The sequence below is a fragment of the Muntiacus reevesi genome, chromosome 18 (assembly GCF_963930625.1).
Source record: "Muntiacus reevesi chromosome 18, mMunRee1.1, whole genome shotgun sequence".
In the NCBI taxonomy this organism is placed as follows: Eukaryota; Metazoa; Chordata; class Mammalia; order Artiodactyla; family Cervidae; genus Muntiacus; species Muntiacus reevesi.
The window spans coordinates 6,029,532-6,057,462 of NC_089266.1; the positions used below are offsets into that span (position 1 = coordinate 6,029,532).

Here is a 27,931-nt window from a genome sequence, read left to right on the forward strand (position 1 = left end):
ATGAAGGACAGCGGGGACTCCAAGGACCAGCAACTCATGGTGAGACCTGGTCAGCCTCCTCCTCCGCCTCGACCCAGCCCCGACCCCAGAACCCAGACCCTGCCGGCGGCCCCCGGGCCGTGTTGGGTGTTTCCACGAAGAGGACACTTAAGATCAGGGACTGCAACGGTCCAGAGCAACTTTGCCAAGCCGTGGATTTCAAGAAGGAAGGCATCCTGGCCACCCTGCTGAGACCTGAGAAGTCGTCCAGGCTCCAGTCCCACCCCACTTTACACCTTCCCTCCAGGGGACACCCTCCCGCCAGGCTGCTCTCTGATCCAGATGAGACAGGGGCAGGCGGCGCCTGACCCTCCTTCCTGGAGAAGGAAAGGGGAGGTTTCCCGGTGAACCAGGGTACCCAGCACTGGTGGGGTCAGGAGGTTAGAGGGCTTGGGGGACCATAGGTGGGCCAGAGTCCCCACGTGTCAGAGGAGCGGGCACAGCATTGAGGGGGGTGGTTATTGAGTGGCTGTCCATGTCAGGACTCTAAATATTCCAGAGAAGTGCTGGAAGCCACCAAGACGGCCCCCCAGGCCCTGGGGACTGGGGCAGGGGAGGGGGTGTGAATGCAGGTCCAAGAAGCAGCTAAGAGACAAAGACAGATTTCTGATTATCAGCAAGGCCAGGTCAGAGTGATGGGGGTGGGGGAGACTCAGTGACCCCAAGGCAGATGCACCCTCCCAGCCCCTGACTTCTGAGATCTGGGGAAGCCCCTCCACCACCAGCGGGTGGGTGGTGAGGTAACCGGAGGATAAGGCAACCCCAGAGACTCCTGCCTGTCTAGGTAGGGCGGGCTCGCTGCTTCAAAGACGTACCTCCGCCTCAGGCCCCCTAGCAGGCCCAGGGCTCTGGAACATCCTGTCTGGCAGTTTAGAATTGCCTCTTTGCAAATGGCTTGCCTTGGCAGGTGTGGACGCAGGGGCCGCCCCTCCCATCGTGGAGTTTGAGGAGGCAGGAGGGCACTCTGACCCTGCAGTGGCTCTGAGAGTGAAGGGTTCTTACTGGGCCTGAGGGCGGCTAGTTATACCCACCAGCCCAACAGGTGTTTCCCCTAGATCAGAAGAAGAAACAGCTCCCCCTTCTTTTGGGGGGACCCACCATCTCTCTCTGGCCGGAGGACCAAGCAAGGAGGGAGCCCCTGATGGTGCCATCCTCGGGTAGGGATGGAGTCAGTACAGGGAGGGGAGGTTCCCTGGGCCTCCATCCCACCGCCCGCCGCCACGTGCGGAGCGTCACTCACAGACGCACAGACAGGCCGCCCTGGTGCCGAGGGCTCCAAGTGCGAAGCCCAGGGGAGCTGCAGGTGCTTAATTTGGGCGTGTGACTGATGCAGCCGGGAGGAGCAGAGAGCTGTCTCCTATGGGCTCTCCTCTGGGGCACAGGCTCCCGGGAAATTCGTAGACACAGACGCTGCCCGCATGCTGTGGACCTGAGACCCTCATCCTGGATGGTCGCCTTGAACCACCGAGTTTTCCCCACAGGGCTTGTCCGAGGAAAGGATCCTGGGGTCCTCTCATCATTCTCTCGGGGGTCAGGCACAGCCCTCTGCATCTAATCCCGGGGGTCTGACCTTCCCTCTCAGGTGGCGCTCCGGGTCCGGCCCATCAGCGTGGCGGAGCTGGAAGAAGGAGCCACCCTCATCGCCCACAAAGTGGACGAGCAGGTACACGGGGGCTGTGGCCGGGAGCTGCAGGGCGGGGCAGGGGTCTTTTCTCACCCACTGGGGGCAGGCACCTACTCAGCTGGTGGAGGCAGGAAGGACCCCTCCTCTACCCTCCCAACTCCTGGCTGTACTATTGATTGCATCATCAAGGAAACCACCATCCTTCTTCCAGGAAGCCTCCCTAGATTGATCCAAAGAGAGCTAAAAGCTTCCCTGGTCGAGGGGGAAGTGAGCTGAGCCCTCCATTCCAGCCCTGAAAAAATTCACACACCTTCCATGTACTCATGACTTAATGGATCTGCTACCCATAGAGCATGTGTTCCTAGGGTCACCAGACTGTTCATGGTTTGCAGAGTCTTTGGATGTCTGTTTGCTCTCTTGGTCTTCCTGTCACTATTATGAGCTGGGCAGGGCAAGCTCCACCTCCATTTACACAAGAGACAATAAATATTTATCAAGTACCCACAACACACCGGGGTAGTGCTAGCAGCCAGGAAACCACGGTGAGCAGAAAAGACCCTGCCCTCCTTTCATGGCTTTCTTGTAATGAAACACATGAATTTGTGGCCAGCAAGGGCTGCAAAGAAATGCATGGTGCTGTGGGAGTAAGAGGGAACTTGAGCTTGTCCCGGAGTCAGGGAGGACTTCCTTGAGAAAGGATGCTTGAGCTGAAACATGAGGGGTGAAGGGGAGTTCTTTACGAGTGTGCTGAAGGGAGAAACTTCAACCAGAGGGACTTGCGTGTGCAAAGGCCCTGTGGTGAGAGGGGGGTGGTGATGCGCTTGGGTAACTTAGGAAAGGCCAGCGTGGCTCAGACTGGAGCGAGAAGGGGTGAGAGGAGGGAGAGGAGGCTGGAGGTGCGGGCAGGAGCCGCACTGTCCCCCACGACCGGGGTGGTTTTTGTTTGTTTGTTTGTTTAAAGAAAGGTTTTATTTTTGACATTTCAATCCTTAATCAGTCTTTTCAAAAACAATTTTTTTATTTTTGGCTGCATCGGGTCTTAGTTGTGTGCAGGATCGTCACTGTAGAGCGCGGGCTTCTCTCTGGGCGTGGCCCCGGGGCTCAGCAGGTGTACTGCGCGGGCTGAGTTGTTGTAAAGCCTGTGGGATCTTAGTTCCCCAGCCAGGGATCAAGCCTGTGTCCCCTGCATTGCAAGGTGGACTTTTAACCACTGGACCAGCAAGGAAGTTCCAGCCAGGATGCTTCTGGGGTAGGCAGTTGAGAATCCAAGCGTGGGCTGGGGGTGGGCACCGTGGTGGGGGCAGCAAGGGCAGTCTTGGTGCCTGGGTAGAAGCATCATGCTGCTCTAGCCTATGCGGACCCTGAAAGCGGCCACTTGCCTTCGCTCCGTGGCTGCTGCTGCCGGCTTCTCCTGAGCGCCAGGGCTCATCAAGGCAGCAGAGGGTGCTGGGGGAGCGGTCAGAGGAGGCGGGGTGGCCCCGCGTGGTGCAGAGAGAGACGCAAAGTGGGCACTTGCTGCCCTTGATTCTGGAAGCCTGACTCAGGAAGCCTGATGGCCATGATAAGACCACAGGCGGGCAACACAGCATGAGCTGCCGGCCTGCCTCTGGGCTTCCCGGAGGCAGGTGCCCGCCGCAGCGTCTTCCTTCAGCCCTGACGAGCTGCGGGCGTTGCAGAACGGGGCGGCTCCGGCCTCCTGATTCCTCTTTCTCTGTTCCCCCTTGGAAAAGGGTAGCCTTCCTCAAAGACCTCAGGGAAAGCAGGGGGAGGCTGGGAAGACCCCGCCTAAAAGCCCAGCAGGAACAGGACGTGCGCACACAACAGTCAGGCAGGGTAGGTTCTGCCACTTACCCGCTGTGTGGCCTTGGCCAGGATGCTTCCAGAAGCCTCAGTTGCCTCCTCTGTAACTGGGGCAGTAACCACAATGCCTTCTCTAAAGAGTCTTTGGAGGCTTCCCCAGGTCCTGGTACGCAGTGGGCATTTAATAGCTGTGAATTATCATCTACTGGGCTTCCCTGATGGCTCAGATGGTAAAGGATCTGCCTGCAATGCAGGAGAGACCCGGGGTTCGATCCCTGAGTTGGGAAGATCCCCTGGAGAAGGGAATGGCTACCCACTCCAGTATTCTTGCCTGGAGCATTCCATGGAGAGAGGAGCCTGGCGGGCTGCTAGTCCGTGGGATTGCAAAGAGCTGGACACGATTGAGCAACTAACGCACACGTCATCTACTATAAGTTCCCTCCCTACTAAGGAGTTCCATTCCGAGAGTACGTTCGTAAGTCCACTTTGTGCATTAAGTCTGACAAAGTTAGCCTCGGTTCAGTTCAGTTCAGTCGCTCAGTCGTGTCCGACTCTTTAGGTACCCAATTAACACTGTTGGCTATGTAGAACTGCACTGTATTAGGTTTATAATGCTTTTCACCCAAATAATATATTTTAAAACAAACACAAAAAATAAAGAAAGCATTTTTCATCTTACACGGTACAGAACCTTGAAAAGGACAGTAGTGCAGGACAGCCGTTGGCACAGGGGCTGGCGAGGCGTGAACACGCAAGAGTCACTGGCTGGAGGGGGCGAGGAGGCGGGAGACGCTGGAGCTGAAGGGTCGTCAGCACAAGGAGGTGGAGGGAAAGCTGCGGTGTCACGCACGCCTGACGCTGATGGCACAGGCTCCAGGTCCTTGCTGGAAGGTGTGCCTTGGCATCTTTGAATGTTCGCACCTTGAAGGTTCAGTGTAGGGGACTTACTGCATCAGTCAGAGAAAGTGCCCAGGGTTGCTGGACTGGCTGATGAGAGGGGCCATCCATGAAGGGCCAGGGAACTCCAGAAGAGAACCCCCCTTCCTGGCAGGGCCTCTCCCTGTTTGTCCCGCTTGTCCCCAGGGCTGTCTGGGACAAAGATGCTGTCTCTCTGCGCTGCTCCTGGCTCCCAGCCGGAGTGGGGGCTGAGAGATATTAACCGATGCTGATGGAAACGCTCTGGTCCAGGGCACAGCCCATTGTGTGCCCACACACGGCAAACACTGGCTCCTTTCTGTCCCTGCCAGTGGAGAGGGAGGCTGGGCTGCGCCTCTGAGAAGGTCCTGGGCTGGGCAGCGCCGACGGGCCCACTCCTTTGTCGGCTTAGACATACAGAGGGTGGTCTGAGTGGCGTGGGCCCAGGGCTCTCAACACGGACTCTGGGCCCTGCAGGAGGAGAACGCCAGGCTTCTGCCCCCAGCATCTTCTCTCCCCACTGGGTTCAAAGATGCACTGCCTGCAACTTCCCTGATGGGCCAGTGGTTAAAATACCACACTTCCCCTGCGTGGGAGTTTGATCTCTGGTCAGGGAACTGAGATGAAACAAGGATGCACTTGCCTGGCCTGCAGTTTGGGAGAAGCCACAGCACATGGCGAGCTGGCCCCTCTCAAACACGAGCCACCACTCAAGTGCTCTGTTCCTCCGACCAGTGAGACCCTGGCCGGCGGGAGGTGAAGACTCACGAGGCCAAGAAGCAAAATGGGGGACTTCTCGGGCAGTCCAGGGGTTAAGACTTTACCTCCCAATGCAAGGCGCGTGAGTTCAATCCCTGGTTGGGGAAGTAAGACCCCACATGCCTCGAGGCCAAAATTTAAGAAAAGGGCAACCTCCCAGTCTGGCCAGGCGCTGCACCCTGGACTCTGTCACTCTCTGCTGACCCCCAGGGCTCGTCTATGGCCCTGGCCCCCCAGGCCTGCATGACTAACCCCGAGAGGGCTCCGCACTGCAGGCTTGACCAGCCTCACCGATGGGCCAGCTGCTCAGCTCCTCCTTCCTGAGGTCTGGAGCTCGGTGACTGGCAGGGTGAGCGTGGGAGCAAGCCCAGCACAGCATGGCCGTGGAGCTGCTTCCCAGCAAAGGTGCCGCTGGCCCCGGGCAGCCTGCACAACGCCCCGCCTCCGCTCGGAGACTTCTGCCCAGGAAGCAGACCCGCCCTTTACCCAGCGGCTTCCATTGCCCCCTTGCTTATGGCCCTTGCTCACAACCCAGCCCCACAGAGGGGCTCCCAGCCTGGTCTGTCCTGGGCTTCTGGGCTTCTGGGCTCTTTCTCCCCTCTGTGATGGAGGAGTTACTTGCCCCCTTGCCCAGGCCAGGGGGTGGGGAGCAACCCCGAGGTCACTACTGAAGCCCGGCCCTTGGTGGTCAGCAGGGAGGCAGTGCTGTCAAAGTGCGCCAGTCGGTGGTCCTAGCGGGGAGAGGTGGACCGAGGCGTCCGTCACCCGCTGGCATGAGGGGGTCCCAGGACAGCCTTGCTTGGAGCTGGGGGTCATTCTGCTGGGGCTGAGGGAGTCCGTGTTCCCCCGGCTTTGCAGAGGTGGATGTGGACAGGGCAGGGTGTCCGCTGCGGACCAGAGGCCGGTGCCTGCATTCTGAGGAAGCTGGAGCAGGGTTTGGATCGGTAAAGAGGAGGTTTGGATCGGTAAAGAGGAGATTTGGGTGCCTGTGGTCTTACCTGCCCCACCCCCAAGCCCCGGTTGATTCAGGACCGTCCTCATAGCGCTGTCAATATAATGCCTTCTTAGATGTCTCCAGGGCTTCCCAGGTGGCGCTAGTGGTAAAGAAGTCGCCTGCCAAAGCAGGAGACGTAAGAGACGCGGGTTCGAGCCCTGGGTCGGGAAGATCCCCTGGAAGAGGGCTTGGCAACCAACTCCAGTATTCTTGTCTGGAGCATCCCATGGTCAGAGGAGCCTGATAGGCAACAGTCTGTAGGTTCGCAAAGAGTCTGAGACAGCCAAAGCGGTTTAGTATGCATACGTGGACATCTCCGTGGGTGCCTGGACGCCCAGTGCTGACCCAGTGCCTGGTGCACGGTCAGGGCTTAAGAGATGTTAGTTTATCTCAAGGGCTGACAGTCAGGATGGTTTCAAGCCCCGGAGATAGGTGAGACCCTGGCCCACCGCCTGCCCCCCTGCTTCTGGCTTCAGGGCTTTCTCTCTGGTGGTCCCGAGTTGGTCACTGCCGCACATATATGTTCGTGGGAGAGTCCAGGAGGCGCTCAGTCTCCTAGCATCTGGGGCTGGGACCAGACCCCATGCCAGATCCTTCAGGGAGCTCCCCTGATGACCGTAAAGTGGGGGCAGGCAGCCCAAGAGGCCAGTGGGGCCCAGGAGTCCTGAGGCTGGGAAGAGAAGCTCTGGAACAAAGAGCTTCCTTCTCCCCACCCCACCCCCACCGCCCCGCAAGCCCACAGCCTGCTGCCCCTCCCTGAGGCCTCCTAGACCTTGTTTATCTGCAGGATTTAAGTCACCTGCCCGTATGCATAATCCCGTAATTAGCCTTGGCTGCTCAAAGCCCAACTGTCAACCTCCTGGTGCCCCTGGGGGTCCTGTCTCAGGGGACGGGGGCCTTCCTGGTCTCTCTTTTCCCATCAGAACGCAGGATGTTAATAACCTGCTCTGCTGTTGAGAGGATTAGAGCTATCCTGTGAGGGTGAGGCTATTGTGAAAGATAAATAAAGGATAAGGTGACAGATGCTGAGCTCAGAATGGTGGGTGTTGTTCGGGAGCCAGGGCGTCTTCAGTCTGCTCCTTGCCCCGGGGCAGAGTCTCCCTGCACACCCACTGCCTGGGCGCTTCCGGCTCTGTGGTCCTGGAGGGCCGAGCCTGGTGGAGGGTGACCTGGGAGGGGATTCGGGGAGCCTTTCCCTCTGCCCTTAGACACACCGCCTCACATCTCCCCAGCCCCCTCCCGGCCTCAGACAACCACCTTCCATCTCTATAGATTCGCCTGCTCTGGACAGTTCATGGAAATGGGATCCTGCAATCCGTGGTCCTTCGTGTCAGACTTGTTTCTCTGAGCATAATGTTTCCGGGGTTCATCCACGTTGTTGCCTGGGTCAGAGTGTCCTTCCTTTCCGCGGCTGGATGGTGTTCCCCGCTACTCCACGCTCCTCTGGGTCCCGTTGACCACTTCTCGGTTGATGGACATTTGGGTCGTTTCCTACCCTTTGACTGTTACGAATAATGCCGTCAGGAAGCAAGAATGCTTACACTTAGCGCCTGAATGGGTTCACGGCAAGTTGCGTGTTGTGTTGTTGTGTTCAGCCATCTCTGACTCTTTGGGACACCGTGGACTGTAGCCTACCAGGCTACTCTGTCCATGGGATTCTCCAGGCAAGGATACTGGAATGGGTTACCATGTCCTTCTCCAGGGGATCTTCCCGACCCAGGGATTGAACTCACATCTCCTGCATCGGCAGGTGGCTTCTTTACCGCTGAGTCACAAGGGCTATGGTTAAAAAGGCCGATCTGTGGGCCCCGTTCCCCAGAGATTCTTGTTCAGTGATTCTGGGCAGTGCTGGGAATCTGCATTTCAGAGGCTCCCAGGAAGACGATGAAGGGATCTGCAGACCCATGAGAAAGGCAGCCTTGGACCATATCGGTCACGCGTCTGCTTACCCGGGCCTTCAGGGTCCTCAGAGTCCTGCAGGAACGTGGGGACCCGGCCAGGATACCAGCCAGATGTGGCTCTGTTCCGAGCTGTTGGCTGGACCTTGGTGGCTTTATGAGCTCAGCATTCTGATCTTTTTTCATCTAGCCTCATGGCTGCCAGGGCCCTGTAACACCCTTCCTGGGACCAAAGTCTCCTTCCTTGAGTACCCACAGGATGGTACAACTAGAAATCTGACCAGCCACGAATTTTCCTTCTTAAAAAACAAACACAAATCCAGAAGCAGCCTTACAGAGGTGACATCCAGCAGGAATGAGGCTTTTGCTCTGCCATCTCTGGTTTACAGCCCGAGAATGAAGGAGCGGTGGGCTGAGCCACCTGGACGGGAAATGACGTCTCCTGAGCTGGGCACCTCCCCACATTCCTGTTCTCTGCTGGGGCTTCCCGAGCAGGCGAGGGGTGAGGGCGTGATTTCTTCCCTCAAGGCGACGGCCCTGTGGGTCCTCCCAGACTTCCGGCCGGGGCGAACGTGAGGCCCAGAGAGGTGGTGCAGTCTTCCAGGGTCACCCAGCATCTGGAGCCTGAACCCAGTTTGCACATCCTCCCCCCCCTCAGAGAACTTCGATGCCCATTTGGTGGCTTGAGGGGGAACGGCGGTTTCCAAGCGGGGGTGGTTTTGCTCCCCAGGGGACATGGGGCAATGTCACCGCGGGAGGAGGCAGTGCCGTGGCCTCCAGTGCCAGAGGGCTGCTGCCAACCATCCTACAAGGCCCGGGACAATTCCCGCTCCAAATGGTCCAGCCCAAAGCGTCAGCAGCGCCAAGACTGCGAAACCCTGAGCCATCCAGAGGCCAGAAAGACGCAGATAGAGCTGCTCAGCTGCTCAAAGCCCCACAGCTTAGCGCTGCTCAGCAGGAAGAAGTCCCCACACACTTTGCTCCTGGTATTTCTCAGCTGGGAGACGCTGGGGAGGAGCCTGGTCCCTTCTGTGGCCCCATCTACGGATGACAACCCCCTCCCCTGAGTCTGAGGCCCCCCTAGCTCCCCAGTGGGTGTTGGATTTCCCAGCCCAAATCTAGAACTGTGCAAAGATCACATCTGGCTTTGACTCAAGAACAGGTCTGGGTATGGGGTGGTGAGGGCAGGGAGAAGGCAAGCTGGGGCCTCTGCGGAGTCAGGGGGCCTGGATCAGCGGAGACAGGGCCCTGCCCCAGCCGTGCCTCCCACCCCACCCCCTGCCAGTGTCGGGGGGGGGGGGCGGCCCTGTGCGTCTTGTGTGGTCAACATCCCCCTTGAAACCTCCCAGAGCAGGTGTCCAGCTTGCTAAAGGTTGAACATGGACACTTAAGACTCAGGGATTTTGTGAAAGGACACTCCCAGGCTGGGCCGGCCACCTCCGCACTGAGGGAGAGCCTGCCTTGGGGCAGGAGAGCGGGGGAGTGATGTATCAGTTTCCAAGGCTGCTGGACCGAAATACCACTGAGTTGTTCAGTCACTCAGCCGTGTCCAGCTCTTTGCGACCCCATGGACTGCAGCACGCCAGGCCTCCCTGTCCATCACCAACTCCCGGAGTTCCCGCAAACCCATGTCCATTGAGTCGGTGATGCCATCCAACCATCTCATCCTCTGCCGTCCCCTTCTCCTCCTGCCTTCAATCTTTCCCAGCATCAGCGTCTTTTCTGAGTTAGCCCTTTGTATCAGGTGGGCAAACTATTGGAGTTTCAACTTCAGCATCAGTCCTTCCAGTGAATATTCAGGACTGATTTCCTTTCAGGTGGACTGGTTGGATCTCCTTCCCTCCACATGTGTCTGTGTCCTAGTAGCCCCCTTTTATAAGCACACCACCACCTTATAAAAGGACCACATCCTCACTCAACTGATTACATCTGCAACAACTTTATTTCCAAATAAGGTCACGTTGGGAGGGGCTGGGGAGTTGGACTTCAACATTTAAATCTGGTCAGGGGGGAGGGGCACAGCTCAACCAAACAGAGGAGCATCCCCCCCCAGCCAAGCCGCTGTGGGTCCAGAGGCGGGGACGGGAGGTCTGGTTAGGAGCCTGGGTTCTGGAACCCAGTAGCTTTGAATCCAGCAAGCTCTGTACTTGGCAGTGCGGCCTTGGGTACCAATCTGACTCCTCATTACAATCCTGCGATAATGAGGGCCTGCTCTAAGTTGTCGGAGAAAAGGAGAAAGTGTGCAAAGCATTTAGCGCTGCACATGGCCCCAGTGCAGCTTTCTTTAGAAAGCATTCCCTGGGGATTTCCCTGGTGGTCTAGTGATTAGGGCTCTTGTGTTTCCACTGCAGAGGGGCATGGGTTCAATCCCTGGTAGGGGAAGTTCCAGATGCCACGAGGTGTGGCCAGAAAACAGAAAACGTTCCCTGGGCCGATGCCCGGTGCCAGTCTGGGTGACTTTTAGGATGTACAGGAGCTGCTTTGGGGGGCAACGTGCTCACAGAGGGGCCCCCACGTCTCCTGTGGCCGTCTTGGGTCTGTGCTCGCGGGATTCCTGGCAGTGAGAAGAGGAGGGAAAGTTCCCGAGCTCTCGTCCCAACCCTGCCTTTCTCACGAGAGCCGCTGGTGATTCCAAGCTGAGGCCACCGGCCCACAGCCTGCCTCTCACATCACGGTCTTGCTGGTGACGTCCCCTTGTTTGCTTTCCCTCCTCCCGTTCCTCCGCCAGTTCTTACTCGTCCTTTGAGACCTGGTGCTGGGACCTTCCTGGTGGTCCAGTGGTTAAGACTCTGCCCTTCCAGTGCAGGCGGCACAGGTTCGACCCCTGGTTGGGGGCCTGAGATCCTGCTTGCTTCGTGGCATGCTAGAAATTTTTAAAAGATAAAGTAGATATGCAACAAGGACTTCCTGGTGGCTCAGTAGGTAAAGAATCTGCCTGCAGTGCTGGAGACCCGAGTTCGATCCCTGGGTTGGGAAGAGTCCCTGGAGAAGGGAATGGTAACCCACTCCAGTGTCCTTGCCTGGAGAATCCCATGGACAGAGGAGCCTGGTGGGCTCCAGTCCATGGGGTTGCAAGAGTTGAACACGACTTAGCGACTAAAGCACCAAGCACCAGGGATTTACTGTATGTTAGCACAGGGAACTGCATTAAATATCTTATTTAAAAACAAACCACACAGTGCTGGTACCTCCTCTTCCAGGAAGCCCTCCTGTAGTGGAAAAGCCGGATCACGTGCCCCTTCTCTGCACTCTGCCTGCCTCCCGGAGCCCAGCGCTTGTTATTAAAATGGTCTGTTCCCCACTGTACTCCGAATGTCAGGCAGGAAATCACATCTCTCTCTGACCCGGGGGTACCACGTAATGCCTGGGTTACGTGCAAGGTGCCCAGCGGTGTGGTCACTCGGCCTGAGCTCCCCGTGCTGCCTCGGTGGCAGCCCCGAGCACCAGCCCTCCGCAGCTCAGCTCCAGTTCACCTGGCCGAGGGGCACAAGGGCTCCATTGTGCGCCCGAGCAGACAGGGAAGGGGGTGATGATGCTCTAGAGAGTGGGGTGCGGGCTGGGGTCCAGACAGATGGAGCCCCAGACAAAGCCCTCTTTTAAGAGGGGCTCATGGCAGCCGTGCTGACAATGTCCTGATTCAGGAGGCTGGATGTCAAAGGAACCAAGGGCCCACGGTGCCCGTGAACTTGGCGGTGCCCAGAGGTCATCTGAAGGTGATCAGTGGGTGATGGGCATCGGTGCAGGCTGCTCACCCTCCCCTGCACTGCAGGCCCCAGAGGGTGCCCCTCGGGCCGCTGGCGCTGCCGCTGTGCCCAGGAGCCCTGACACCAAGGGTGAGGGTCATGCAGCTGGTCAGGTTCCCTTGCATCCCTCTGGAGCCCACACCCGCAGACTTGTGGGCGGGTATTTCTTCATTTGGGTCTGACACTTGATCAGGGCTCCTGCTGCTGGCATTAGGGCCTAAGCCAGGAACTGGATCCTGGGGGAGGCTTACACGGCCCTGGGGCTGGAGCCCCAGAGGAGGTGGCCAGAGACAGCTGTGCTCCCCAGGTACACTGCAAGCCCCAGCGCCCTGCACTCAGCTCGCTGTGGCCACCCAGCCTTTAGCGGGCTGTGAGGGGGCCCGAGGCAGTGGCCTTCTCCTTTCCATGCACAGAGCCCCAGCCCAGCCTGTCTGGGGCGTCCCCTCTCGTGGTTCCCCTGGAATCCCACCTGACTGGTTAAGACCTCTGTGTGAGGGTCCCGGGCTGCAGGCTCCTAGGAAACTGTCTTACCTCTTCCTCCCTCCACTGAAGATCTCAGAGGAGGGCCCTGCTGGGACCTGGGGGCAGGGAGTGGTCTTAGACCAGTTTAGGTGCAGTGAGCACCGGTGTCTACCTACTGGGAGGAGCCTGGTGGGCCCAAAGCTGTGGTCCTCCCAGCACTGGGGCCTCCTGCATCCTGGTGCTGGATGGGAGTGCACCCAGAGGGACCCCTATACATCTCCTGAGTCCAGGGTACTGGACCGGGCTCCCAAGTCAGCCTCTGTCTGCTCCCCCAGTGGCCACCCTCACGCCTTGCCTCCTCTCAAGCTCTCTTTGGCCGTCACTAGCCCTGACTTCCCTGCTGACCCCGGAAGGGAGCTCTGAGAACTTGGGGTGGTCCCAGGGCAGCCCGTCCGCTCAGCGTCTTGTCCTCTGTTGGGACTCGGTTGACCTTGGCCCCGGCGCTCCCGGACGCCGAGTCCCATTCGGCCCCTCCCGCTCCTCCCCACGTCCTGAGTGGGGGTGAGGTCAGTGGTCAGTGTGGACAACAGGGCGGGCCTGGGGCTCCCGGGTGACTGCTGGCCTCCCCTCGGGACCTTGGCAGATGGTGGTTCTTATGGATCCAATGGAGGATCCTGATGACATCCTACGGGCGCACCGCTCCCGGGAGAAGTCCTACCTGTTCGACGTGGCCTTTGACTTCACTGCCACCCAGGTGAGGGGGCGCCTGGACCTGGGGACACAGAGGATCCCCTCTCTGCCCTCTGACCGACCTGGGAGGGAGCCCTTAGGGGGCCCCAGGCGTCCCTCCATCACCCACTGTCTCCCTGCTGAATCCCCACATGCACACACGAGCGTGTGCCTGCAGAGCGTGTACAGAGCCTTCTGCGTGGACACCCCGCAGTCAGCACACAAATGCCACCCTCCACGGGGACCCACAGAGCACTCCCCACAGGTGGCCCCGGGGGAGCCGCAGGAAGGTGCCTGAAGCCCTTCTGGTGCTGGGAGGGGCGCCTCGGGGAAGCTGACACCCTCTCAGGGACCCCCGTCTCACCCATCTGCGGATGCTCCAAGGAGCAGGTGTGAGGCGTCCTCTGGGCTGGGGCCCGGGAGCCAGCTGTTGATGGGGAGGGTCTCAGGTGTCCTGAGCATTCTTGCAGGCTGGCATTCCCCCCAACCCGCCGTGGGGGCAAAGCAGACACATCCATCCCCCCTCCCCACCCCCACTTGTCTGGGCCCGAGGGCCCCAGGGAAGACACAGCCTCTGTGGGGGGTCAGGGTGAGCCCGTGTGCTCCGCCCCGGCTGTGCCCAGGGTCCTGATGGGTCTCCTCTTCCCTGCAGGAGATGGTGTATCAGGCCACCACCAAGAGCCTCATCGAAGGCGTCATCTCAGGCTACAATGCCACCGTCTTTGCCTATGGCCCCACAGGTGAGGGCGAGTGCCCCCGAGGATCAAGCCCCTCACCCTCCACCTCGGTGCTTGTCTGGCCCAGGCTGGAGCAGGAATCAAGGACGTGGCGGATTGAAACTGCCCTCTCCCAGAGCCCTTTGGACCCAGAGCCCCACCCCCAACCAAGGATGCCATCTTCTCCCCCTCGCCCCACCTCCCGGCCACCGGGGAGGCTCCAGCCTTGAGGACAGACCCAGGTTTGCCAGGGGCCCCCACGCTCCCGGTCCCTGTCCTGCTCGCCCACCCCCCCTGCTCTGCCCCAGGCTGCGGGAAGACCCACACCATGCTGGGCACAGACCACGAGCCCGGCATCTACGTCCGGACCCTCAACGACCTCTTCCGAGCCATCGAGGAGACCAGCGACGACATGGAATACGAGGTGTCCATGTCCTACTTGGAGGTGAGCCCTCGGTGCACCCCGTCCTGGAGGCGTGGGCCAGGAGGTCCACGGGACCGGGCTGGTTTACCGCCCTGGGGTCAGGTCAGGGGGCAGTCTCCTGGGGCGCTCATCACTGCTGCTCGCCCATGTGCCTGTGGTCGGCTTCACCTTATAAAATCTCAGAGAGGCTCAGAGAGGTTAGGCAACTAGACAGAGGTCACGCAGTAAGTGAGGGAACAGGAATTCAGACTCAGGACCCTGCGGCTTTAAAGCCGAGCCCTGCCCACCTGGCTACTCCAAAGTAACCAGGTCACTGCGCACAGACCTCAGCCACCCTCCCAGAGGCCATCCTCTGGACCCACTCCTGGGCTTCCCCGGTGGCGCAGATGGTAAAGAATCTGCCTGCAGTGCAGGAGACCCAGGTTCGATCCCGGGGTTGGGAAGATGCCCTGGAGAAGGAAATGGCAACCCACTCCAGTATTCTTGCCTGGAGACTCCCATGGACAGAGGAGCCTGGTAGGCTGTAGTCCATGAGGTCCCAGAGTCGGACACGACTGAGCCGACCCTGTTTGCTTTGCCGGGCCACCGGCAGGCACTCTGTGTATGTAGGTGCACGTAAGAATGTTACACACGCGGACAGGCTTAGACCTGCCCCCTTCTCCACCTTGACACAGCCCCCGATGCCCACCTGTGGGAGTGCTATCACTGGGCAATAGCAGACCGGCAGGGGTGGGAGCCTACAGAGGCCAGAAGCGGCGGGAGAGCCACTGGGCTAGGCTCCATCTGGCTCCTGGCCGCCCCAGCTCCCTCTGGAAGCTGATAATCTCCTGGGTGGCAGCTCAGGAGGGGCAGCGAGGCATTGCCGCCAGCACCTGCTCCAGCCAGCGCGGTGTTGACTTAGCCAGCAAGATGCACCTCGGGGAGGCTGGCTGAAGGTGCCATAGGGGTTGCCTAGCAACCGCCAGGGCTTGGCCATGGGTTAGGTCCCATCCTCTGCTCGGTGGCCGGCCGGCCTGCAGAGGGAGGGTACCTTCTGTACCGTTGGCTCTGGCAGCCCAGTGTTTCCCGCCTGGATACTGAAGCCCCCTCACGCCCACCCCATAGGAAGGAAGGGGTCCGTCTCCTTAACCCGGGGTTTCTCTGAGAGGAGCCCGGAGCTCTCGGGAGGGACGGAGAGCCGGGCTGTTGCCTGAGCCTCCTGCTCTTGGTCTCCCGTTAACGTCTGTCCCCTGCCCCTCCCGACCGGGTCCCATCAGATCTACAATGAGATGATCCGGGACCTGCTGAACCCTGCGCTGGGGTACCTGGAGCTGAGGGAAGACTCCAAGGGGGTGATCCAGGTGGCCGGAATCACCGAGGTCTCCACCATCAATGCCAAAGAGGCGAGTCTCGTGCAGCCAGTCGGGCAGTGGAGAAGGACACTAACCCGCGCGTGTGTGTGTTTGGGGGGTGCCCAGAGGCGGCAGCGCTCTGCAACCAGGGAGCCGCTGCGGCTCAGCTGGGCCGGAGCTGGGGCAGACACCGAGGACCCTGGACGACACGCCCCCGGCCACGCCGACCCTGGGGACCGGCCAGGCATCCCGCCTCCCAGTTGACAGACAGGCCCTGACCTCTCGGCCCCCACAGCACACGGGGGGTTGAGCCAGCCCTGCCTTGGGCCCCTTCCCACCCTCGCAGAGGCAGGACTGGGGAGCGTCCCCACGGGCCCCCAGGAGTGGCCTCCCTGCTCTGCCCCGCCCACCCAGATCATGCAGCTGCTGATGAGGGGGAATCGGCAGAGGACCCAGGAGCCCACGGCCGCCAACCAGACGTCCTCGCGCTCCCACGCGGTGCTCCAGGTGGCCGTGCGCCAGCGCAGCCGGGTCAGGGACGTCCTGCAGGAGGTGCGGCAGGGCCGCCTCTTCATGATCGACCTGGCCGGCTCTGAGCGGGCCTCCCAGGTGAGGCCGGCTCCCCTAGGGCTGGGGGCAGAGCTTGGGGGGCGCGGGGCAGGGAGGCTGGCCCACCCTGCTCCCCGAGGGGTGGAGTGGGGACTGTTTCAGGGAGGATGGGGATGGGGGGTGCTCTGGAGGGGAGGACACTGAGGGATGTCACAGAAAGGGTGGGCTGGGCTGGGGGATCCCAGGGAGACCCCCCCAAGGGGCTGTTTGTGGGAAGGGGCCTGGGAGTGTGAGGGTCTCTCCAGGGAAGGAGACAGTGCGTGTCCCGGAGGACGTGGGGAAACAGCCAGGAGAATGAACGGGCCCGGTGAGGAGCTGGGGCCCTGGGGAGACGATGTCCGGGGTGGGGGACCCTGGGCAGAGCCCGGGAGGGGACCCTGCCCACCACATCAGGGAGAGAAAAGGGCCCGCCACCCACTTCTCAATGTTCATCTCCCCCGCCCCCCCCCCCCCCCACAGCCATTTGCCCGGCCCTGCCACCCGGGCCTGGGCCCAGGCCCCCTCTTGTGGGCAAATTCAGAAGTTTCGTGGTCGCCCGAATCCATGGGCATCTCACCATTAGCAATGAGGCAAACTCAAGCACCAGGGAGAAGTAACAAGGGCCTCGTGTCTGAACATGTGGGGTTGGTTTTAACAGGGTGGAGTAAGAGAAACAATCTCTTTCCCTAAAGGCCTGAGGGCTTCCTGGAGGAAGGGGGTGGGGAGCAGCCAGCGGGGAGAGGGTGTACCCCGCAGCCAGCGGGTCCCAGCTTCACCAGGCTGGCAGAGACATCTCCCGAGGGCAGCTGTGGGCAGAGCCTCCTGGGACTTGGCCCTGTCCTAATCTCACATCCATTCACTCACACCTTCATGCGTTTCCTAGCGCACAGGCTTCCTTTTTTTTTCTTTTAATATTTACTTACTATTTATGTGTTGGCTGCTTCGGGTCTTAGTTGTGGCACATGGAATCTTTAGTTGCAGCATTCAAACTCTTAGCTGTGGCATGTGGGGCCTGGTGCCCTGGGATGGAACGCAGGCCCCCTGCATTGGGAGCGCGGAGTCTTAGCCCTGGACCGCCAGGGGTTTCCTCACTCACCTTCTTATACACACATTACACGCTGTCACATGTACACATGCTTCACACACACTCACACGCCCTTCCCCGCAAACACACAAACTTCCATCTGTCCCCTCTGGAGCCTGGCTCTCTCTCTAGAGCCAGGAGCCCACGGCCGTGCTGGCTCCCAGCTGAGCTGCCTGGGAAGTCAAGACCTCCCTCCATCTCGCCCTCAGCCCTGCCCTTAAGTGTGCCAGCGGGTCAGTGCCCAGGGAGACGACGAGCCAGGCTGTCAGCATCCTCGGGAGCCTCATGCCTCTGCTCTTGTCCAGCGTGCATGCTCAGTAACTTCAGTCGTGTCCAACTCTGTGACCTCATGGAGGGTAGCCCGCCAGGCTCCTCTGTCCATGAGATCCTCCAGGCAAGAGTACTGGAGTGGGCTGCTTTGCCCTCCTCCAGAGGATCTTCTAGACCCAAGGATCGAACTGGCATTTCCTGTGTCTCCTGCATTGCCAGGCAGGTTCTTTACCACTAGCGCCCACCTAGGAAGCCCCACTCTTGTCCAGAGACCTTCTCATTCTCTGACCTTCTGGAATGCCCTCCGTGATCCCTGGAGAGAGGGCAGACCAGGTCCTCAGCGTCTCTTCCTCGCAGAGCCCTGGGGGAAGGGGAGGGGTTTACAACCCAGGATGGCCTGGGGCGGGGATTCACACCTGCTGCTCACTCCCCCAGACACAGAACCGTGGGCAGCGCATGAAAGAGGGGGCCCACATCAACCGCTCGCTGCTGGCCCTGGGCAACTGCATCAATGCGCTGAGCGACAAGGGCACCAACAAGTACATCAACTATCGTGACAGCAAGCTCACCCGCCTCCTGAAGGTACCAGCTGCCCCCAGGCCCGGGCCCTGGGCATCCGGGGTGGGGCTGCCAGCTTCGCAGAGGAAAGTACAGGATGCCCAGCTGCTTGTGAATAAATAGCAGATAAATAACGAAATCCGGTCTGGGTATCAGTATGTATGTCCCATGCCATCTTTGGGACATATTTACAAAGCTCACTCATTTATCCAAATTTAAGATCTAAACTGGGTGTCGTATATGTTAGGGCTTCCCAGGTGGCTCAGTGGGTTAAAAAAAAATCTGCCTGCAATGCAGGAAATGCAGGAGATGTGGGTTTGGTTTCTGGGTTGGGAAGGTCCCCTGGAGGAGGGCATAGCAATCCATCCCAGTAGTCTTGCCTGGAGAATCCCATGGACAGGGGAGCCAGTCCGCGGGGTCGAGAAGAGTCAGACATGGCTGAAGCAACTGAGTATGCACTTGCAGGCCTCCGTCTGTGAACAGCAGGGAGGCAAAGAGGTTGCACCTGAGCATCTGACCTCCCCCTCCTCACCAGCCCCAGGGCTGTGGGTCTGAGGGAACTGGGAGTCATCTGCATTTAGGGGTTCAGACGGACAGTCTCGTGGCTCCCAGAGGCTGCTGTTCCGGGGGGCTGGGGAGGGGGTTCGCACTTCTGCTGGGCTCTGAATGCAGCGCTTCACCCCGCCACACCCAGCTCCTTTTTGGAGAGGAGGGAGCCATTCTGCATGACTTGTGGGATCTTAATTTCCCAACCAGGGATTGAACCCTGGGCCCTCAGCAGTGAAAGCATGGAGTCCTAACCACTGGATGGCCAGGGAGTTCTCTGCAGTTCCTTTTATCGGGTCAGTGTATCTGAGTTTAGGGGGTCATTATTTCCATTTGCAGACGAGGAAACTGAGGCACTGAGAAGCTAAGTAACATCCCCAAGGGCTCACGGTAGTAAGTGCTGGACGTAGGGCCCCAGCAGAGGTCTGGCTGGCTGATGGCGGAGCTGCAGGTGATCTAACGCTGGGCATCAGCCCGCCAGCATCACTGCACCTACAGGCTGGGGGTACGAGAGCCGGCTCCTGCCACCTAGCAACCCGAGGGAGCTGAGGGTTAGAGAGGCGAAGGAGCTGGTCACTGCCGCGCCCGAGGGCTTTGCCCCTAGGCCACTGTAGCCCCGCGCGCACTCTCTCCTTTGGAGAGGGCAGGGCAAGCCCAGGGCAAGGGAGGCGGTGGTCACAGGCCCAGTTCACTCCATCACCAGCCTCGGTCCAGCCAAGACAATGGCGCCTTCCGCCGTCAGCAAAGGGGGCGACCTGGGAGGCCCGAGGAGGTGGCGGAGAAGCCCAGGACCCCTCACAGCTCTTGCTGCTCTGGTCCCAACCAACCAGGGGGCGGCCTTTGCTCATCCTCATGTGTGAAGAGGGGGAGAGGGAGAGCTGGGAGACCCTGACTCAGACGCTGGAAATTTTCAAACATGACCTTTGCAGAAGAAACCGGGAGAGGGAAGAAGTGGGGAGACGGCGGAGGGGGCGGGGAGGGTCCACGGCACCAGCACGTGGGAGGGAGGCATCGCGAGCGGGAGCAGGGTCCAGGGAGGCGGCCGCCTGCTGACCGCCGCCCGCCCCCGCCTGTCCAGGACTCCCTGGGGGGAAACAGCCGCACCGTGATGATCGCCCACATCAGCCCAGCGAGCAGCGCCTTCGAGGAGTCCCGGAACACCCTGAACTACGCCGGCCGGGCCAAGAACATCAAGACCCGGGTGAGGGGGCCCCTGCTCTGTGCCCCCCGGACTCGCCTTTCTGGGCCAAGACTCAAGCCCCCTGGACTGATTCCAGGCCCTGCCACCCCCCAGCCCGCCCCGAACCCACACGCTGGACCGAGCCACCACTGCTCTGGCCCCGTTGCTTGCCAGGAAGCCCTCAGCTTCTGAGGGTCCCCTTCTCTTTTCTAACTTATTTATTTGGTCGTGGTCAGTCACTGTTGTCCTGTGGTTGTGGTGACTGTGGTGGATTCTCTTGTTGTGCGATTCGGGCTCTGGGGCGTGTGGGCTCAGTAAGGGTGGCTTACGGGCTTAGTGGCCCCGTGGCATGTGAGATCTTCCCAGACCAGACACCGAACCCCAGTCCCCTGCATTGGCAGGCAGGCTCTTAACCTCAGGACCACCTGTCCTCCTCTTGTTCAGTCTGTGCTCATCCCCAAGGTCTGTGCCCCAGCCCCACCATCCCCTTCCAGCTACCTGTTTTCATCTTAAAAGACACTCATTCAGACGTTTACGCCTCCAAAGCCCTAACCCCGACAGTTACAGTGGTGGTGACTGTCACTGGGCATTTTTACTGGGCCCTTTATCAGTTCATCTCATGTGGTCCTCCGACGAGGCAGGCGCTATTTCTGTCCTCATTTTCCAGTTGAGGAAAGTGAGGCTAAAGGGAGCTAAGTGGCTGCCCGGGTGGACAGGAATGGTGCTGAGACCAGCACTGGGTCCTCCTGGTTTACAGGGTTTCCTTACCTTTTCTGGTCAGTGTCTTAGAATCCTGGCTCTCTATGAGGTCATCTGGGCCCACCCATGTGAGGAGTCTAAGAACCTAAGGAACATTCTAACCCTGCAGTTTTCCAGCTGCTGTTTCAGGAGCTGGATGCTTTATCTCTGCTCTCTCCCTTAAGGAACTTAATGGTGGGAAGAGACCCTTAAAAGAGCGAATTGACAGTTCAGAATATTATCAATAGCAGGCAATCACGCCAACAGCAGGGAGGCCAGTGGGATCCCACCGACCTCTTTAGTGACGGTGAGAGGGAATCTGAAGGATGAAGAGGAGATTCCAGAAGGGAGGGAGCAGCAAGGGTAGAGGCTCCTGAGGCAGGGAGGAGGTGGTGTCCGCGGCGGAGGCGGGGGGAGGAGAATGGTTCCTCCGATGAAGATGGAGCAGTGAGCCAAATGAAACTCTAGAGAGAGCAGTGGGCCTTCAACACCAGATGAAGGAATCAGGGCATTCTTCCAGCAGTAGGGAGCCGACGAAGGTTGAACGGCACAGAGGCCGGGGGTTGGGGGTGGGGTGCTCAATTTTAGGGGTATGCCTCTGGTGGAGGCATGTAGTTTGATAGGCTGTAGGGTCAGAGGCAGGGCTTCCTCGGTAGCTCAAGTGGTAAAGAGTTCGCCTGCGATGCGGGAGACCTGGGTTCAGTCCCTGGGTCGGGAGGATCCCCTGGAGGAGGGCACGGCAACCCACTCCAGTATCCTTGCCTGGAGAATCCCAGGGACAGAGGAGCCTGGCGGGCTGCACCCCATGGGGTCGCAAGGAATCAGACACGACTGAGCGACGAAGCGCAGCACCGCACAGGGCTGGAGGCGGGGAAGTCACTACTGTCATCCAGGAGGAAGAGAGGATGCCCGAGGGCAGGCCCTGGCCTCCAGGTGACTGTAGCCCGCCCCCTCCCCAGGTGAAGCAGAACCTGCTCAGCGTCTCCTACCACATTGCCCAGTACACGAACATCATCGCTGACCTCCGGGCCGAGATCCAGAGGCTCAAGCGCAAGATCGAGGAGCGGGGCGGGCGGAGCCCGGACCGAGCCCAGCTGGGGCGGAGCGACATCCGCCACATCCAGGGTGCGTGCGTGGGTCTCCTGAAGCCTCTCCAGGCTGCCTCAGGGTGCTCTGCGGTCAGACAGCACTGGCTTCAAAGCCGGATTTGGGCTCTTTCCGGCTGAGTAGCCTTTAAGCCTTCCGTCCTTCGGCTGTCAAACAGAATCGTGATCTCTGCCTCTGAGACCTGACCCGAGGATTCGATGGTATCAGAGTGAGAGTCTGGGCGTTTAGCTGTGTGGGGGCTTCACTCTGGGGACTGCAGTGAGGGCTGTGAGGCTGAGCCTGGCATCACCAGAAGGGGTACGGTTCCCTTACAGATTTTCTGTACTTGCTTTGATGATTTTCCAGCAGGTGGCAGTAAAGTGTCTAAGGGGTGCCTTTTACTACTTGACAGAAAGGTGCTCTAAAGGCTGGCGGAAGCCCAGTTCATACAGGGAGGCTGGGAGTCACCTTTGGGTCATCGCCTGAAGACAGTGTAGATGTGGGAGGGGGTAGTCTAGGAGGTCTTCCTGGAGGAGGTGGTTGCACAGAAGTCTTTCAGGGAGAGAGGGGAGGGCCCAGGCGGACCCAGACTTTCCTGGCCTGACTTCCTCCTCCGCTGACCTCTCCCACCTCCCATTCAACCGGCAGCCGAGGTGCAGCAGCACAGCGGGCAGGGCGAACAGGCCGCGATGGAACACCTTCGTGAGCAGCTGATCAGCACCTTCCAGGAGGAGAAGGACATGCGGAGACGCCTGCTGGAGCTGGAGAACCGCGGCATGGAGCTGCAGATGGACACCTCCCGCCACCTGCTCACCATCGCCGGGTAAGCACCGCTGGCCTGGGCCGGGGGCCGGCGGGGGAGCTGGAGCCGCCCGTTGTGCTCCCCCCTGCCCCCGCCACCATCCCCATGGCCTGAATCCCCCGTCTCCTGTGGGGTTGGGGCTGCGGCAGCTGGAAGCACGAGAAGTCACGCCGGGCACTCAAGTGGCGAGAGGAGCGTCGGAAGGAGTCCTTCACTAAGGATGACCCCGGGAAGGACTTGGACACCGGTGATGGCCAGCCAGACATCGAGGAGCCCGCCGAGGTGGTGTCCGCCCACGAAAGCATCGCTGCCTTGATGACGGAGCAGAAGAAGCTGCGAAAGCAGAAGGTGCCTGGGGCTCGGGAGTTGGGCAAGGGGGGTGGGGAGACCCAGCAGGAAGGGGCTGGGGGAGGTTGGTGGGAGGAGTGAAACCTGGGCGCTCAGGCCACAAATCCCCTGCGACTTTGAGTCTTTCTCATCTGCGGGCTTGCCTGGTGGCTCAGATGGTAAAGAATCTACCTGCAATGCGGGAGACGCCGGTTCGATCCCTTGGTTGGGAAGATCCCCTGGAGTAGGAAATGGCAACCCGCTCCAGTATTCTTGCCTGGAGAATCCCCATGGACGGAGGAGGCTGGTGGGTCACAGAGTTGGACACAACTGAGGGACTAATGTTTGTGTGTGTGCTCATCTGCTCGGTCAGGTCTGACTCTTTGCAGCCCCGTGGACTAGCCCGCCAGGTTCCTCTGTCCATGGGGATTCTCCAGGCAAGAACTCATCTTTAAAATGGGAGTGGTCAGCCCTAGTGGGGTTGATGGGAAGATTAAATCCTTTCACATATTGAAGACTCAGAAAACTGGTAGCCAACATTCTAATTAGGATTTTCCAGATCTCCCTTCTCTGTTCTGGAGCAGAGCCATACCAGGGGGCTTCAGGGTCCACGAGTCCTGAGGGCATCAGATGGGCTGGGGTTGAGCTGGTCCACGGAGCTCATTTCCCTGGATTCTCTGGTGGCTCAGACGGTAAAGGGTCTGCCTGCCAATGCAGGAGACTGAGGTTCGATCCCTGGGTCGGGAAGATCCCTTGGAGAACGAAATGGCAACCCACTCCAGGATTCTTGCCTGGAGAATCCCATGGAGGAAGGAGCCTGGCAGGCTACGGTCCATGGGGTCGCAAAGAGTTGGACAGGACTGAGCGACTTCATTGCACAGAGCTTGTTCCAGGGATGGGTTGCAAGAAGGTAGGCACATAGGGTTCACTCAGGAGCAGTCCCCGGTTGCAGAGTTCGAGACACAGCTTCGAAAAGTGGGCCTCGGAGTGGGGCTGCAGCCTGGCGCCCAGCGTCCGGGGGCTTGGACGGGCAAGGACCCGCTCAGCGGCGGGGGCGGGTGGCCCCTCGCCGGCCACCTGGTGCTGACCGCCCGCTCGGCTCCCCAGCTGGCGCTGGAGCAACGGTGCCGAGAGCTACGCGCGCGGGGCCGCCGCCTGGAGGAGACGCTGCCGCAGCGCGTCAGCTCAGAGCAGCAGCGCGAGGCGCTAGGCCTGCTCTGCCGCGTGCACGAGCTGGAGCTGGAGAACGCCGAGATGCAGTCGCACGCCCTGCTCCGCGACGGCGCGCTCCGCCACCGCCGCGAGGCCCTGCGCCGCCTGGAGCAGCGCCGCAGCCTCTGCGAGGAGATCATTCGCGCCCAGCGGCAGCTCATCCAGGGTAGGGCCCCCCGCCCCGTGCGTCCGACCCGCCGAGGGCCCGAAAGCGCGCGCTGAGCCCTGCCTCTCCGCTCCCCCACCGCCGCAGACTGCAACCTGGCCGTCCCGCAGCACCTGGAGGAGCTGTACGAAGTGTACCTGCGGGAGCAGGAGGAGGGCAACCTGGAGCGCGCCACCATGATGGACCGCCTGGCCTCTCGGGCCTTGCAGGTGAGCGCCCGGGCCGGACCATGCGCACGTGAGCTAAGGGCGGGGCTGATGCCCAAGGGCGCCTGCCAGGAGCTAGGGTGGCCTCGGACCGTGCTAGCTGGTCCCCAGAAAGCTGACTCTTCCTCCTACTTATCCGACCCAAAGCCTTGCCAAGCACCCCTCCCGTGGTGTTCTCCGGCACGTGCCCCCATCCAGGGTCTGAGGATCAGGGTTGGCGATCTGAGATATCACTAAGGGCCCTGGATACCCTCCCAGGAGACCAGGCCAGCAGGCGGTGCCACTGGGAATGCCTAGCAGACCACAGCTGGCCCCCGGGGACTCAGAACACAAGCCCCCCTGTCTTCTGGGGCTCCCAGCCCAGATTACAGCCCCAGACTGTGTGCCTGTCACCCAGGCTGTTTACTCAGTCTGAGCCCAAGTCTTCCAAGTCCCCTCTCCCTCCTTTCCCCTCCCCAGGACAGCGCCTTGCCCAAGATTAGCCCCCCAGGAACCGTGCCGACCCCGGAGGAGTCTGACCTAGAGAACGTCAAGATGCCGAGCTCTGAGTCCCCACACCAGCACAAGAGCTTCCTCCCTCTGCTCAGCACTGAGAGGTGAGCCCGAGGGCCACTTCTGGCCGTCCAGCCCACCTGAGCCACCAGGCCGTCTCAGAGATGCCAACCCAGACCTGGCTTCCCAGGGAGGATGGAGCAGGAACGGAAAGAGGGGAGGGGGCACAGGTCTGGAGCCAGGACTTGGGATCCTCGTTCCCACAATGCAGCAGTTCTCAGGAGGGGTGGGGTGGGACCCCGTGGTCCCAGCCTGGTCAACAGCTGCCCATCCTCCTCTGCTGACCTCAGTGAAGCCGACCACGTGTTCAAGGCCAGCTCCCGGGCTTGGCAAGCGAAGGGCTCCTCTGTGCGCACCCCACCCCCTATCCCGGCCGGCAGCCTGGTGGCACAGGAGGTGAGCAGTGGGCCCCTCGGGCCCCCGGGCCCCCTGATGTGGGTGGGAGTACGGGGCGGGGGGACACCCGGTGGTTGGGATGCAGCTTTTCCAAAACAGCCTTCTGAGGACATAGGGCCCCTGCTGGGTCCAATGGCTTCTCTTCCCAACCCATTCATCTCACAGGCCGCCACTCAGGTTGGTCTGAACGGCCAGATCAACTCCTCCCCTGAAAGCATCAAGAATGTGTCGGAGATCCCCTTGTCCCGCAAAGGTGTGTCCCCTGCCTCCCCCCACCCCCATCAGCCTGAGCCTGGCATCATCTCAACAGCTCAGAGCACCCAGCCTGAAGCCCTTCCTTCCCTCTCTGCTGCTGAACACACCCAGGCATCATTCTAGAAAGAGAGGCACCAGTGCCCAGAGAAGAGTAACCACCTGCTCTGTGTGGACAGAGCAGGGGGCACAATCGTAAACCAGAATGGGGAACACATGGCACTTGGGATCATGCCCCCCCCTTCCCACTCAGAAATAACTGTAATAGCAAATAGAGTCCAAATCCTCCCTACCCTGTGGCCATAGGCGACCCCCGTTATCTCAGCTAATCCATCCTCAGAACCTGGGACCTCCCTGGCAGTCCAGTGGTTAAGACTCAGCACTTCCACTGCAGCGCGTGAAGCTTAGATCCCCAGTCAGGGAACTGAGATCCCACATGCCGTGTGTCATGGTCGAAAAAAAATCTTCACAACCCATTGGGGTTAGTTTTACCATCGTCAGTTTACAGATGAAAAGAAGGTTCAGAAACTTGCCCAAAGTGTCCCAGACAGCAAGCAAGTCGGGGTGAGCTGAGGCAGAGAAGCCGTGTTGGAGGTGCAGGAGGGGGAGGAAAATGTGGCCTTGATCCCGGGCTGGGTGCCCCTCTGTCCCACTGCAGGGAGGAAGGAGATCGTGAGCGACACCAAAAGCATCTCCACGAAGGCTGCCCGGCGCCGCTTGCAGGCCCTGGGGGCCGAGGGGCACCAGCTGCTCCCACCCACCACGAAGCACAGCAGCCTGTCTCTGCACTCGCTAGGCGAGACTGATGACGTGCGGCCGCCCAGACCACTGGCCTGCAAGCGGCTGTCCAGCCCCACCCTCCAGCACGCTGCCAGCGAGGACAGCCTGTCCAGCAGCACGGGCGAGACACCATCCCAGGCGGTCGAACATCAAGGCGATGGCCCCTGTCCCACGCTGCAAGGCCAGAAGAAAAGCCAAAGCAAGAAACGAGAGAAGTCTCTGGAGGCAAAGAGGAAGCGGAAGTCCCAGTCTTTTGAAGTCACAGGACAAGGGGTAAACCTAGGGGGACAGGAGCTGGGGTGTCTGGGCCCCCTCCTTGCTGGGTTGTGAAAGCTAGATTCCTCCAGAGGCCCCAGGGTACCCCTAGCTCTGCACCACCCTCCATGGCGTGTCCCCCAAGTGAACCTAACATCTCTTTGTATCAGATCCCCACGCAGCTCCCAGCTTATCTGGCTCTCCCACCAACGCAGCTGTCCCGCCCCAAGACGCACATTGCTGGGCCCCGTCCCATGGAGAGTAACATCTCAGACCAGAGGATGCCAGTGGTTGGGCACCTAACCCCTAGCATCCGGCACCTGGGAAAGGCCACGCTGCCTATGGCCGAGGTCAAACTCCCTCCGTGCCAGAACTTGGGTGAGTACCAGCAAGTGTGTCGGGGGGGTAATAGCAAGGGGGAGAGGGGAGCCCTTGGCCAGGCCAGGGAGGAGGCTGGTTGAGCTCCCTGCCCCTATGGCTGCCCCCTGCCGGAAACTGGGTTCCTGAAGACTGTTAGTGGGACTGGCTTCTTGGGGTAGCGCCCCTAGGGAGTTCAGAGCCACTGTGGGTGATGAGAGGGGCATGGAGAGGCATGCCTTAAAGCACAGCTCCTGGCCCTTCCCCACCGTAGGCCCTGAGGACGTCTCCCCCCTTGCTGCCCCCTCCAACCCAGCGGATGTTCCCGGACGGGCTACTCGGGTGCCCCGCCTGCCCCATGGCACAAGCATCCAAGGCAAAGATGGACACTTGCGGCACAACTGAGGGGCCCTGCCTGCCCACCAAGGCTTGACGGGGCACGGCAGGAAAGGGAGACGGGCTGGGCAGATGGGGATGACCGGGCATCAGAAGCTCGGGGTCTCAGAAGGCTGGGGCCCCTGGGGCCGAGGAATCAGGGGGGTGCCTGCCCCCCACACTTCCGGGCCTTCAGTGCCACCGGGAAGGGGAGCCGAGCCCAGGAGGCATGGCCTGGACAGCAGGGCTCCCTGGCCAGAGACTCCTGTTGCCGAAACTGTTCTAAGATCTGCGACCAGACTTGGCCTGAGGAATGGGGGGCGGGGGTGAAGCAGGGAGGGACTGTTAGAGGGACAGGGCTCCTGGGCCCACATCTGGGGCAAGGGCAAGCTGGGTGGTTGGGGAAGGGCCCGAGGGGCATTTCACTTACTGTGGCTAGGGGCTTGGAAGGAGTCTAGTTTTGTTACTCAGCAGTCGCTTCCGCCTTCCCCCTGTCCCCCTATTCCTTTTTAACAATAAAAATCCCATTTGAGTTTTGTGGGTTGTTCCAGAAACTAGACCTTGTCTGAAAGGTGGGGTGGTCCTGACAGACTGACTTCCCTTCCCGGGTGGTGCTCATGGTAAAGACCCTGCCTGCAATGCAGGAGATGCAAGAGATGTGGGTTCGATCCCTGGGTCAGGAAGATCCCCTGGAGGAGTAAATGGCAACCCACTCCAGGATTCTTGCCTGAAGAATCCCGTGGGTAAAGGACTGGCGGGCTGCAGTC

General features: G+C 60.3%; 1 protein-coding gene across 1 annotated transcript; it reads left to right on the forward strand.

The window, feature by feature from the left end:
- On the forward strand, nt 1-27,276 carry KIF19 (kinesin family member 19). Its single transcript, XM_065910341.1, has 20 exons — nt 1-39; nt 1,622-1,702; nt 12,878-12,988; nt 13,616-13,703; nt 13,988-14,124; nt 15,360-15,485; nt 15,849-16,043; nt 17,812-17,958; nt 19,559-19,681; nt 21,358-21,523; nt 22,133-22,307; nt 22,436-22,634; nt 23,721-23,991; nt 24,079-24,200; nt 24,657-24,793; nt 25,040-25,145; nt 25,311-25,398; nt 26,056-26,450; nt 26,648-26,810; nt 27,064-27,276. The coding sequence occupies exons 1-20, from the start codon at nt 1-3 to the stop codon at nt 27,192-27,194; spliced, it is 3,000 nt and encodes a 999-aa protein (XP_065766413.1). The 3' UTR covers nt 27,195-27,276.
- Nucleotides 27,277-27,931: the final 655 nt, after the last annotated feature.

Coding starts and splice junctions, on each gene's coding strand:
- KIF19 (XM_065910341.1), top strand. CDS start 1: ATGAAGGACAGCGGGGACTCCAAGGACCAGCAACTCATG. Junction 19,682..21,357: donor CCAAGAACATCAAGACCCGG/GTGAGGGGGCCC, acceptor CCCCCTCCCCAG/GTGAAGCAGAACCTGCTCAG. Junction 24,201..24,656: donor TGGCCTCTCGGGCCTTGCAG/GTGAGCGCCCGG, acceptor TCCCCTCCCCAG/GACAGCGCCTTGCCCAAGAT.